The following is a 13,460-nucleotide window of genomic DNA, read 5'->3' as shown; positions in this document are numbered from 1 at the left end:
TTTCCAGCCCTGTTATTATATAGATGAGAAAAGAAGACGCAGAGATGTTCTGTATCTCGCCCAGGGTATAGAGCAAATTACTGGGGACATAGGAGGAGCTGGGATAAGAACTCAAGGTTGTTTCTGTTTTTATTTTTCCCCAATTGGCTCTTTAGATCTCTAGGACTTACCCATATTCTTAAGTACAGTAAGAAGAGAAATAACTGTGGTTTTTCAAAAGTGGGAATTTTGTTTAGAAAAACAAATTTTCAGAGACTGTTCTCTATTTTTTAGATGTTGACTTGGGTAAATATATCCCTAGTATTGCTGAACTAATGAGAATAACTGAAGTTAAAGAATTTGTTCGGAAGAATGGTATGGAGGAAGCCAAAATAGATGATATCATGCATGACAATCTCCATGAAACAGCTGAACAGAAGGTCCAACTGCTCCGCAAGTGGTATCAAAGTCACGGGAAGAAAAATGCATATTGTACGTTGACTAAAAATCTCCCAAAAGCTCTTGCAGAGAAGATTTGTGACATACTCATGAAGGACATTACTAATGAACGTGAAAATGCAAACTTGCAAAATGAAAGTGAAAACTTGGTTTAAAGTGAAAAACAACTAACTCAGTTCTGAGACTATACTAAATATTCTAAATATGTTCAAATAAGTTCTGAGTAGCTATAGATATTGCTTGGCTTGGCTTTTTACTGGATGTGTTTTCTTTTTTTCATTGATTAGATTTGTAGAGCTAATATATTTGCTCAAAGCTATTTGTAGGGCTAATAGCTTTGAGCATTTTGTGATTCTGCCTTCAAGGGTTTTTAAAGTCTAGTTGGGGAGATGAATGCTGGTGAGAGTAAATACCCATGTTCATCTTCTTGCCTGTTGTGTTAAAAAGCATGTTAAAAAGTGTGTAAAAAAGCGTGTATTCAAAGATTGAGATCATGCTCAAGTGTGTAACATATGATTCTGTCAGTGTGAATGTAATTAATGTATGTGAACACAAATGCCTATCCACAGGTTGACCCCATTCCACGAATTAGTAGATGTGATCATTGTTGCCATGTAACAGTCAACTGCCTCTAAATTACTTCCCCAGCTCCACTGATAATTCTAGAGATTTTGCCATATTTATAAATTTTGTTTACACCTTTGAGAGGAGTATATTCAGGGAAAACTTGCACATATCCTCTGAATGTAAAATTTAATAAGGTTCTACCTCAGAGATCTTTGCACAAATTATTGGCCTTTCATAGTGAAATATTTCCATTTTGGATTCACATAGAAAATGCAGACTCAATTATAATGCTTGACTATTTTATATTTGTCACTTTGGATCAAATAACCCACTTCTTTCTCAGGTGTCAAACATTTTGATCAGGAAAGAATTACTAGATCACTGTCATCTCTCTATTTTCACCTTCCTTGATGTGCATCTTGGTAGACTGTGTATCCCCAGACTTGAAAGGACTTTCTAAGAAACACTGAATGATTCATGAAAAACTGGGGCTGCCCTTAGAAACATCTAGCTTGGTTTGGAGAGATCAGCTGCTCTTATGGAAGGTAGCTTTGTGGCATATCGTGAACCCATGTCCATCACCAAAGCTGATAAGATAGATTCTTATTTTGTTCCATCCCCCACAAAGTGCTCAGTAACTTGCCATGTGTTCTCTGTTGGTGTAAAGTCAGCTTATACACAGCAGAAGTGAAATCATACTGCTGCTGCTGCTGCTGCTGCTGCTAAGTCGCTTCAGTCATGTCCGACTCTGTGCGACCCCATGGACTACAGCCCACCAGGCTCCCCCATCCCTGGGATTCTCCAGGCAAGAACACTGGAGCGGGTTGCCATTTCCTTCTCCAAGGCATGAAAGTGAAAAGTGAAAGTGAAGTTGCTCAGTCGTGTCCGACTTGGTGATCCTATGGACTACAGGGCTCCTCCGTCCATGGGATTTTCCAGGCAAGAGTACTGGAGTGGGGGGCCATTGTCTTCTCCAGAAATCGTACTAGGTGTTAAGAATTGCTTCTGTTGTTTTCTGTAGCTTCTTAGACAAGCCCCTCTCCCCACTATCACTTCCTTGCTTTTACATTTAAACACTTTTGAAAGTTTGTATTAACTGTGAATGTTAATAAATATTATTTATATTTATATAGTTGTAATTAGAAGATAGTTTTAAGCTGAAACAGATGCTCAGAACTACCTAAAGAGTTTCCATTGATGGCAGATGTTTTTCCCTTATAGAAATATAAGGAAATAGAAAATGTAAGTAAAAATATTTTATTAAAATCATGTTTTTGATATTTCTGGTTATCTCTTTTTTGGTGGGACCTTGCTTTTTATTTTCCTTGTTTCTGTTTATTACTAACTGTAACCTGTTCATTAATCTTTCATCCATTCTCTGATCTCTCAGGAGGTATTTCCTTTTTAAAGGCTTTTAGTGGTTAAATCATTTCCTCCATAGTCTGCTACTCTAAGAATATATCTCCTAAACAACACATAATTACTCGTTATGTGAGGCCTTATCATGACAGGATTATATATTAGGCACTAGAAGTGTTGTATACTGACCCATGTAGATGAAATCTAGAAAAATGGTGCGGATGAACGCATTTACAGAGCAGGAATAGAGACGCAGACGTAGAGGGCAGACATGTAGACAGAGGCAGGGAAAGGAGGGTGAGACAAATCGGAGAGTAGCATTGATATGTATACGGTGCGTGCATGCTGCGTCGCTTCAGTCTCGTCCGACTCTTTGCAACCCTGTGGACTCTAGTCTTTCAGGCTCCTCTGTCCATGAATTCTTCAGGCAAGAATACTGGAGTGGGTTGCCATTTCCTCCTCCAGGGGATCTTCCCAACCCAGGGAGCGAAGCTGCATTTCTTATGTCTCTTGCACTGACAGGCAGGTTCTTTACCACTAGCACTACCTGAGGAGTATCCTATATTACAGTACCATGTGTAAAACAGATAGCCGGTGGGAGCCTGCTCTATGGCACAGGTAGCTCAGCTGAGTGCTCTGAGATGACCTAGATGGGTGGGAAGGAGGCTCACGAGGGAGGGGATGTATGTGTATGTTAAACTGATTTACTTTGTTATATAGAAGAAACTAACACAACACTGTAAAACAATTATATTTCAATAATAAAATTTCTTTAAAATATGTATAACTGGAAATATATAAGAAAAAGAAAAAAGTAAGTAGTTCAAAAAGGATTGGTTTTATCTGTAAGAAAGCTAAATGGGGATTTTGAAATATTCCTTCCTGCATACTTTTTATTTCTGGCTCCATAATGACCACTGGACTATCTCTCTTTTTTAAAATGTAATTTTAATGATACATTTTGTTTAGCCCATTATTTCCCAAGTGTTATCATTTCAACATCTAAGCAGTGTAAAAACTATTAATGAGATCATTTGCATTCTTTCTTTTTTTCCTAGTAAAGCCTTCAAAATCTGGTTTGTATTTTAGTTACAGTTTTAAGCACATCTCAGTTTAGACTGGCTGCATTTCAAAGATTCAACAGCTGGTGGCTAGTGGCTATGGTATTGATAGTTCAGGTCTCTATCTTTATTAGGGCAGGTCTGCAAATTTAACTCTATGGCTACTACTAAAGTCCAGTACTTTCAGGGGGTTCTCTTCACTCTGGTTGGTTGGAGTGTCAACATCGCCCACCCCCATGTCACTGCTGGGAATTGTTCTGCTTACAGCACCCATAGCTGTTCTTTGCTGGCTCTCAGAGTCTTATCTCTGCACACAGTAACAGCCAAAGATTTCAAAGAGTCTCTGCACAGATTTCTGGAACTCTTTTTCTGTGTAACTTCCTTCTTTTCAGTACTCTGTTCTGAAAAGTCTGGCAGCCTCAGCCTCCTAAATACCACCCTCTGCCCTTCAACTTCATAAGAAGACTATTCTCTGCTTAGAGTTCCTCCTGTACCAGGGTCTGAAAAGAGCCTGTGGGCAGAAGGTCTGAGTGATCATAGGGGTCACCTCATTAGTTTTTATCCTCTAAGGGACAATCTGTTCTCTCTGTTATCTGGTTTTCTAGTTCTAGACAGCAGTGGGGCAACTAGTTCATCTTCCTGGCCAGAAGCAGAAGTCCTATGGCCACATCTCAGTATATTGTACTTCACTTTATTGCATTTTACAGATGTTGTGATTTTTCCCAACAGGTTTTGTGGCAACCCTGCATCGAGCAAGGCTATTGGCATCATATTTTTCTAACAGCATTTGCTCACTTTGTGCTCATTTTGGTAATTCTTGCAGAATCAATACCTTGGACTTTCTCATGATGATTATATTTACTATGGTGATCTGTGATTAGAATCAGATCCCATACCAACCAGAGAAGCTCAGAGGGCTCAAACCTTGTGTGCACCAGGACCCAGAGACCCCACAGAGACTGAGACTGAACTGTTTTGGGGTGCCTCCTGAGGAGGTTCGGGTCAGAAGTGGCCTGCCGCAGGGGCAGGGGCTCTGGGCACAGTAGACCTGGGTACGGCATAAGCCCTCTTGGAGGAGGTCGCCATTAACCCCACCACAGAGCCAAGAGAACTTACACCGGACTGGGGAAACAGACTCTGGGAGGGCACAAAGAGAACCTTGTGTGCATCAGGACCCAGGATAAAGGAGCAGTGACCCCACGAGAGACTGACCCAGACTTGCCCATGAGTGTCCATGTGTCTCTGGCAGAAGTGTGGGCCAGCAGTGGCCTACTGCAGAGTCGGAGACACTGAGTGTAGCAGTGTGTGCATGGGATCTTTTGAAGGCGGTCACCATTATCTTCATTACCTCCACCATAGTTTGGCCTCAGGTCAAATAACAGGGAGGGAACACAGCCCCACCCTTCAACAAAAAATTGGATTAAAGATTTACTGAGCATGGCCCCACCCATTGGAGCAAGACCCTTTCCCCCTCAGTCAGTCTCTCCCATCAGGAAGCTCCCATAAGCCATTTATCCTTCTCCATCAGAGGGCAGACAGACTGAAAACCACAATCCAAGAAAACTAACCAGTCTGATCACATGGACCACAGCCTGTCTAACTCAATGAAACTATGAATGATGCCATGTAGGGCCACCCAAGATGGACTGGTCATGGTGGAGAGTTCTGACAAAACGTGGTCCACTGGAGAAGGGAATGGCAAACCACTTCAGCATTCTTGCCTTGAGAACCCCACGAACAGTATGAAAAGGCAAAAAGATAGGACACTGAAAGATGAACTCCCCAGGTCAGTAGGTGCCCAATATGCTACTGGAGATCAGTGGAGAACTAACCACAGAAGGAATGAAGGGATGGAGCCAAAGCAAACAAATCACGGAGTTGTGGATGTGATGGTGATGCAAGTAAAGTCCAATGCTGTAAAGAGCAATACTACATAGGAACCTGGAATGTTAGGTCCATGAATCAAGGCAAATTGGAAGTGGTCAAATCGGAGATGGCAAGAGTGAAAGTCGATACTCTAGGAAGCAGCTAACTAAAATGGACTGGAATGGGTGAATTTAACTCAGAGGACCATTATGTCTACTACCGTGGGCAAGAATCCCTTGGGAGAAATGGAGTAGCCATCATAGTCAACAAAAAAGTCCAAAATGCAGTACTTGGATGCAATCACAAAAATGACAGAATGATCTCTGTTCATTTACAAGGCAAACCATTCAATATCACAGTAATCCAAGACTATGCCCTGACCAGTAATGCTGAAGAAGTTGAAGTTGAATCGTTCTATGAAGACTTACAAGACCTTCTAGAACTAACACCCAAAAAAGATGTCCTTTTCATTATAGGGGACTGGAATGCAAAAGTAGGAAGTCAAGAGATACCTGGAGTAACAGGCAAATTTGGCCTTGGAGTACAGAATGAAGCAGGGCAAAGACTAATAGCGTTTTGCCAAGAGAACCCACTGGTCATAGCAAGCACCCTCTTCCAACAACACAAGAGAAGTCTCTACACATGGAGATCGCCAGACGGTCAATACCAAAATCAGATTGATTATACTGTTTGCAGCCAAAGATGGAGAAGCTCTATATAGTCAGCAAAAACAAGACCAGGAGCTGACTGTGGCTCAGATCATGAACTCCTTATTGCCAAATTCAGACTTAAGTTAAAGAAAGTAGGGAAAACCAATAGACCATTCAGGTATGATCTAAATCAAATCGATTACGACTATACAGTGGAAGTGAGAAATAGATTCAAGGGATTCGATCTGATAGACAGAGTGCCTGAAGAGCTATGGATGGAGGTTCATGACATTGTATAGAAGGCAGTGATCAAGACCATCCCCGAGAAAAAGAAATGCAAAAAGGCAAATGGTTGTCAAAGGAGGCCTTACAAACAGCTATGAAAAAAACAGAAGACAAAGACAAAGAGAAAAGGAAAGATATAAGCATCTGAATGCAGAGTTCCAAAGAATAGCAAGGAGAGATAAGAAAGCCTTCCTTGGTGATAAATGCAAAGAAATAGAGGAAAGCAATAGAATGGGAAAAACTAGAGATCTCTTCAAGAAAATGAGAAATACCAAGGGAACTTTTCATGCAAAGATGAGCACAGAAAGGACAGAAATGGTATGGACCTAACAGAAGCAGAAGATATTAAGAAGAGGTGGCAGGAATACATAGAAGAGCTGTACAAAAAAGATCTTCACAACCCAGATAATCACAATGGTGTGATCACTCACCTAGAGCCAGACATCCTGGAATGCAAAGTCAAGTGGGCCTTAGGAAGCATCACAATGAACAAAGCTAGTGGAGGTGATGGAATTCCAGTGGAGCTATTTCAAATCCTGGAAGATGATGCTGTGAAAGTGCTGCACTCAATATGCCAACAAATTTGGAAGACTCATCAGAGGCCACAGAACTGGAAAAGGACAGTTTTCATTCCAATCCCAAAGAAAGGCAATGCCAAAGAATGCTCAAACTACCGCACAATTGCACTCATCTCACACACTAGCAAAGTAATGCTCAAAATTCTCCAAGCCAGACTTCAACAGTACGTGAACTGTGAACTTCCAGTTGTTCAAGCTGGTTTTAGAAAAGACAGAGGAACCAGAGATCAAATTGCCAACATCTGCTGGATCACAGAAAAAGCAAGAGAGTTCCAGAAAAACATCTATTTCTGCTTTATTGACTATGCCAAAGCCTTTGACTGTGTGGATCACAAGAAACTGTGGAAAATTCTGAAAGAGATGGGAATAACAGACCACCTGACCTACCTCTTGAGAAATCTGTGTGCAGGTCAGGAAGCAACAGTTAGAACTGGACATGGAGCAGCAGACTGGTTCCAAATAGGGAAAGGAGTACGTCAAGGCTGTATATTGTCACCCTGCTTATTTAACTCATATGCAGAGTACATCATGAGAAAGGCTGGACTGGATGAAGCACAACCTGGAATCAAGACTTCCAGGAGAATATCAATAACCTCAGTTATGCAGATGACACCTTATGGCAGGAAGTGAAGAAGAACCAAAGAGCTTCTTGATGAAAGTGAAAGAGGAGAGTGAAAAATTTGGCTCAAAACTCAGCATTCAGAAAACGAAGATCATGGCATCTGGTCCCATCACTTCATGGCAAATAGATGGGAAAACAGTGATCAACTTTATTCTTTGGGGCTCCAGAATCACTACAGATGGTGACAGCATGAAATTAAAAAATGCTTGCACCTTGGAAGAAAAGTTATGACCAACCTAGACAGCTTATTAAAAAGCAGAGACATTACTTTGCCAACAAAGGTCTGTCTAGTCAAACTATGGTTTTTCCAGTAGTCATGTATGATTGTGAGAGTTGGACTACAAAGAAAGCTGAGCACCAAAGAATTGATGCTTTTGAAGTGTGGTGTTGGAGAAGACTCTTGAGAGTCCCTTGGACAGCAAGGAGATCCAACCAGTCCATCCTAAAGGAAATCAGGTCTGAATATTCATTGGAAGGACTGATGCTGAAGCTGAAACTCGAATTCTTAGGCACCTCATGTGAAGAACTGACTCATTTAAAAAGATCCTGATGCTGGGAAAGTTTGAAGGCAGGAGAAGAAGGGGACGACAGAGGATGAGATGGTTGGATGGCATTACCGATTCAATAGACATGAGTTTGAGTAAACTCCAGGAGTTGGTGATGGACAGGGAGGCCTGGTGTGCTGCAGTCCATGGGGTCACAAAGAGTTGGACACGACTGAGCGTGTGAACTGAACTGAACTGTGATCAGTGATCTCTGATGTTGTGAAGAGTGAAAGTGAAAGGGTTAGTTGCTCAGTCATATCCAACTCTTTGCGACCCCATAGACTGTAAAGCCTGCCAGGCTTCTCTGTCCATGGAATTTTCCAGGCAAGAATACTACAGAATATGTTGCCATTCCCTTTTCCAGGGGATCTTCCTGACTCAGGGATTGAACTTGGGTCTCCTTCATTGCAGGTGTTCCCTGATAGCTCAGTTAGTAAAGAATCTGCCTGAAATGCAGGAGACCTGGGTCCGATTCCTGGGTCGGGAAGATCCTCTGGAGAAGGAAATTGCAACCCACTCCAGCATTCTTGCCTGGAGGATCTCATGGGCAAAGGAGCCTAGCAGGCTACAGTTCATGGGTTCGCAAAAGTCAGACATGACTTAGCAACTAAACCACTACCACTCCTGCACTGCAAGCAGATTCTTTACCATCTGAGCCATCTGCTGCCCATATATATATAACTTGCTGAAGGTTCAGATGATGGTTAGCATTTTTTAGCAATAAAACATTTTAAAATTAGTGTCTGTAAATTTTTTAGACACAATGCTAATGCAGACCAAGTAGACTAAAGTATAGTATAAACATAGCTTTTACATGTCCATAATTGGTGCAACTTGCCTTTATTTTTTTGCAATATTTGCTTTATTGCAGTAATCTAAAACAGAGTCCACAATATCTCTGAGGTATGCCTTGTACTTTGCAAGGTGAACTTGAGTCATAGAATACCCTGTACCCTCTCTGGCGAGCTCCAATCCAAGAATTTCAGGTTCCTTTGGGAGGACGAGGGAAGTTGAGAAGGTCTTTGGACTTGGTGGCATGGCTCTTTCCCTCATAGTTTCACTTGAGTGTGACTGTTCCTAATAGTTAAAACCGTGTTCCAGAGTCTGAGGTGGCCCCTGGTCCAAGATCACCCTTACTGTGGTGAACGTGATCTGGTCTTGGTGGCAGACATCATGGGGAAGAGCATCACCTGTGAGCTGGAAGGAAAAGGCCATTTAGAGAAGCAGTGAGACCTGCTTACACAAACAGCTTGGTCTTCCTCATTGGCATGCACACAGAGCTCTCCTAACTCTGATTAGATCAGAAACTTTTAGCGATCGAATCAGTTTCTGCACAGCTGTCTAGATAAGTTATAGCATCAATAAAATTTAAAATTTTTTCCATACTTACTCCTGAAAGGTATTTTATCTGAGTACAGAATTTTATGTTAGGATACTTGCAATTTTCCCTCATTTCTTTGAAAATGTTAATCTACTGTCTTCTTACATTTATTGCTGCAGAAGGAATGTCTACTGTTGGTCTAAATATCATTCCTTCAAAGATAATATTTATTTTTTAACTCTGATAAGTTTTAAACTATCCCCTACCTTTTCCTTGGTATTCTGCTATTTCACTATAATGAGCTTCAGTGAAGATTTAGTTTTACTTAACCTATGTAATAAGCGTAGAATTTTTATCAGAAAGATAGGGCTGTAGTTTTTGTTCTGTCTGGAAAATTCTCAGCTATTTTCTCCTTCACAAGAGTTTCTTTTGAAACTCTTAGTATTATCTGGTGAACTTTTTTGCATATCTAACTTTTACTTTTTTATTTGTAATATACTTGTCTCTAAATGTTGCAGTTGGGGGAAATTCCTCATCATTCTCTTTAAATTATTTTTTTCTTACTAATCAGGTTGGAGTATTCTATCTACTTAGGTATGTATTTTATTCTCTACATTTTTCATTCTTAACATTTCTAAGTGCTTCTTTCACATTTTCTCTTGTAGTTATCTCATTTATGCTTGTTTTTCATTGGCAATGTATTCGAGTTTAATAGATTTTACTCCACCATCGATCTCCTTGTAGAGAAGAGGATCTTATAGTTATTTTAAAGTCTTATTTAGAATTGCTTTGTTAACTTTCACTGAAGCAATTTCATACTGATTTTGAAGTGTGGCTCTTCTGGAAGCATTTTCTTCTCGTATTTTTGAGCTCCGTAATGGATCCGCCCCACCCCACCCCACCCCCCCTGCCGCCCTTTTCTCTGCAGTCTCATCTGTCTAGTAGTTCTGTGGCTTCTTTTATCAGGGCTTCCAGAGGCCTCAGTTCTGAGACTGGATTTATAGATGTGTTATGCAACTCACAGTCCTTGGTGACATTAGAGCGTCACATTTTCAGACAGAGGAGCCTGGTGTGCAGCAGTCCATGGGGTCACAAAGAGTCGGACACAGCTTAGCGACTGAACAACAACAGTACTCAGTCACGCGTCTAGGGGCAGCTTGGCTCAGCTCCATGTCGTGTAGCTATTGTACCTAGGACTTCCTAGCTCTCAAACTCCACAACTGCATAGAAGCCATAGTCCTGGGCCATGTTTGGCAGAAGTTCTGTTTAGCTTTCTTTCACCAGTCAGAAAGCTCTGCCTCATTCCCCGATTTTAAGAAGAGAGACTGGCTCTTGTCCTCGGCCTCAAGTGGGGCATATTTATTGTTGACTAAACCCATGAACAAACCCTACTTTCTTTCCAGGCATTGATCTCACAAGGCTTTGGCTTGTGTCCAGGTCATTAATTATCTTGCAGTTGTTTTCCATTCTTCTAGCAAGGAAGGGTTTCTTATTCTTTAGCCTGGCTGTGCCTTTTCGTTTTCCTTTTAAAGTGTGTTGTGGATCATTGCTATTTGTTCAGGTTGGGAGGGCGTGGCCCTCCAGAAGGTGCTTACAATTCTAGTTTAACCCTAAGGCCCCAATTTTGTCATTAGGTGATCAGAAACAATGTTTTGTTTTACATTTTTAAGCTACAACTAACACTCAAGTTGTTTTCAGTTACACAGAGTCCTTTCATAAGAATAGAAGAACAGGGACTACAGGATTTCCCAAGTGGACCTGAGTTTTATTATTGTGATATGTCTAGAGACCTACAGATCTGGGATTAAATGTTTATTTTCTCCATAAGGGCAGAAATGCATATTTTAATGTCTTTGAGACTTAGTTTCCTCATCTATAAAATGGGAAAATTGATTCAGTATTTTGGAGTTTTATGATGAATAAATTAAACATGTATGAAGTATATGCCATGGTGCCTGACTCTATACCTTGGCAGATAGTAATTAAAAAAAAATCCAACTGAGATGCATAAGCAAAATGTAAATTGACTGGCATATTTTACTAGCAGTTCAGAGATAGGGTGGGTTTAGAGGTTAAAGCGTCTGCCTGGAATGCGGGAGACCCAGGTTCGATCCCTGGGTTGGGAAGATCCCCTGGAGAAGGAAATGGCAACCCACGCCCGTACTCTTGCCTGGAGAATCCCATGGAGGGAGGAGCCTGGTAGGCTATAGTCCATGGGGTCGCAAAGAGTCAGACACGACTGAGCGGCTGGTCCCATTAAGCACTAATCTATTCCAGTGCCTCCAGTCATGATTTCCCATGATGCTCTTGGATTTACCATCTTCATATCGATCTACTTGTCAGACTGAGAGCAACAATCTCCTTGGACCTATCTGTGTATCACAACATCCAGGAAGGACAACAGTTATGTAAGGGGGCAAGACGTTCTGGTTGGCTAAATCCATGTGGCGCAATCTTGAGCCTGGGGTAGGATCAGGTTTCCCTGAATTACCAAAGATGTAGTTGGGAGGAGGACCCTTGCTAAGAGGGTAAAAGGGGGGTTCTCAGTAGGAGTGCTAGGATGTTTTGGGTACCCAACTCAAACTGACAATAGAAAAATACAGTATCAGGTTGGCCAAAAAGGTCGTTTGGGTTTTCCATAAAATGCTACGAACTTTCTGGCCAACCCAATACATTACAGGACAGAAAGTCCAAAGGCATGACTCAGTGATATCATGAAGACTGCTTGGACCAGCTCAGTTCAGTTCAGTCGCTCAGTCATGTCCGACTCTTTGCGAGCCCATGAATCGCAGCACGCCAGGCCTCCCTGTCCCTCACCATCTCCCGGAGTTCACTCAGACTCGCGTCCATCAAGTCAGTGATGCCATCTAGCCATCTCATCCTGGGTCGTCCCCTTCTCCTCCTGCGCCCAATCCCTCCCAGCATCAGAGTCCTTTCCAATGAGTCAACTCTTGCATGAGGTGGCCAAAGTACTGGAGTTTCAGCTTCAGCATCATTCCTTCCAAAGAAATCCCAGGGCTGGTCTCCTTCAGAATGGACTGGTTGGATCTCCTTGCAGTCCAAGGGACTCTCAAGAGTCTTCTCCAACACCACAGTTCAAAAGCATCAATTCTTTGGCGCTCAGCCTTCTTCACAGTCCAACTCTCACATCCATACATGACCACAGGAAAAACCATAGCCTATACAGTCAACAAAAACAAGACCGGGTGCTGACTGTGGCTCAGATCATGAACTCCTTATTGCCAAATTCAGACTTAAATTGAAGAAAGTAGGGGAAAACCACTAGACCATTCAGGTATGACCTAAATCAAATCCCTTATGATTATACAGTGGAAGTGAGAAATAGATTTAAAGGGTCTAGATCTGATAGATAGAGTGCCTGATGAACTATGGAATGAGGTTCATGACATTGTACAGGAGACAGGGATCAAGACCATCCCATGGAAAAGAAATGCAAAAAAGCAAAATGGCTGTCTGGTGAGGCCTTACGAATAGCTGTGAAAAGAAGAGAGGTGAAAAGCAAAGGAGAAAAGGAAAGATATAAGCATCTGAATGCAGAGTTCCAAGAGAATAGCAAGAAGAGATAAGAAAGCCTTCTTCAGTGCAATCAATGCAAAGAAATAGAGGAAAACAACAGAATGGGAAAGACTAGAGATCTCTTCAAGAAAATTAGAGATACCAAGGGAACATTTCATGCAAAGATGGGCTCGATAAAGGACAGAAATGGTATGGATCTAACAGAAGCAGAAGATATTAAGAAGAGATGGCAAGAATACACAAAAGAACTGTACAAAAAAGATCTTCATGACCCAGATAATCATGATGATGTGACTCACTAATCTAGAGCCAGACATCTTGGAATGTGAAGTCAAGTGGGCCTTAGAAAGCATCACTACGAACAAAACTAGTGGAGGTGATGGAATTCCAGTTGAGCTGTTTCAAATCCTGAAAGATGATGCTGTGAAAGTGCTGCACTCAATATGTCAGCAAGTTTGGAAAACTCAGCAGTGGCCGCAGGACTGGAAAAGGTCAGTTTTCATTCTAATCCCAAAGAAAGGCAATGCCAAAGAATGCTTAGACTACCACACAGTTGCACTCATCTCACATGCTAGTAAAGCAATGCTCAAAATTCTCCAAGCCAGACTTCAGCAATACGTGAACCGTGCAT

General features: G+C 41.6%; 1 protein-coding gene across 2 annotated transcripts in view; it reads left to right on the top strand.

Annotated features, from left to right (window-relative positions):
- The window catches only part of FAS (Fas cell surface death receptor), a 34,920-nt gene extending 32,787 nt beyond the window's left edge, over positions 1-2,133 (top strand). Inside the window, exon 10 of one of the 2 annotated variants that reach the window (XM_018041093.1) lies at positions 274-2,133. In XM_018041093.1, coding sequence (XP_017896582.1) covers positions 274-593 — 320 coding nt within the window. In that variant the 3' untranslated portion in view covers positions 594-2,133. 2 annotated transcript variants of the gene reach the window in all.

Source organism: Capra hircus, chromosome 26 (genome assembly GCF_001704415.2).
Source record: "Capra hircus breed San Clemente chromosome 26, ASM170441v1, whole genome shotgun sequence".
In the NCBI taxonomy this organism is placed as follows: Eukaryota; Metazoa; Chordata; class Mammalia; order Artiodactyla; family Bovidae; genus Capra; species Capra hircus.
The sequence above is the reverse complement of the archived record's forward strand: the minus strand, read 5'-3'. Positions and strand labels throughout refer to the sequence as shown.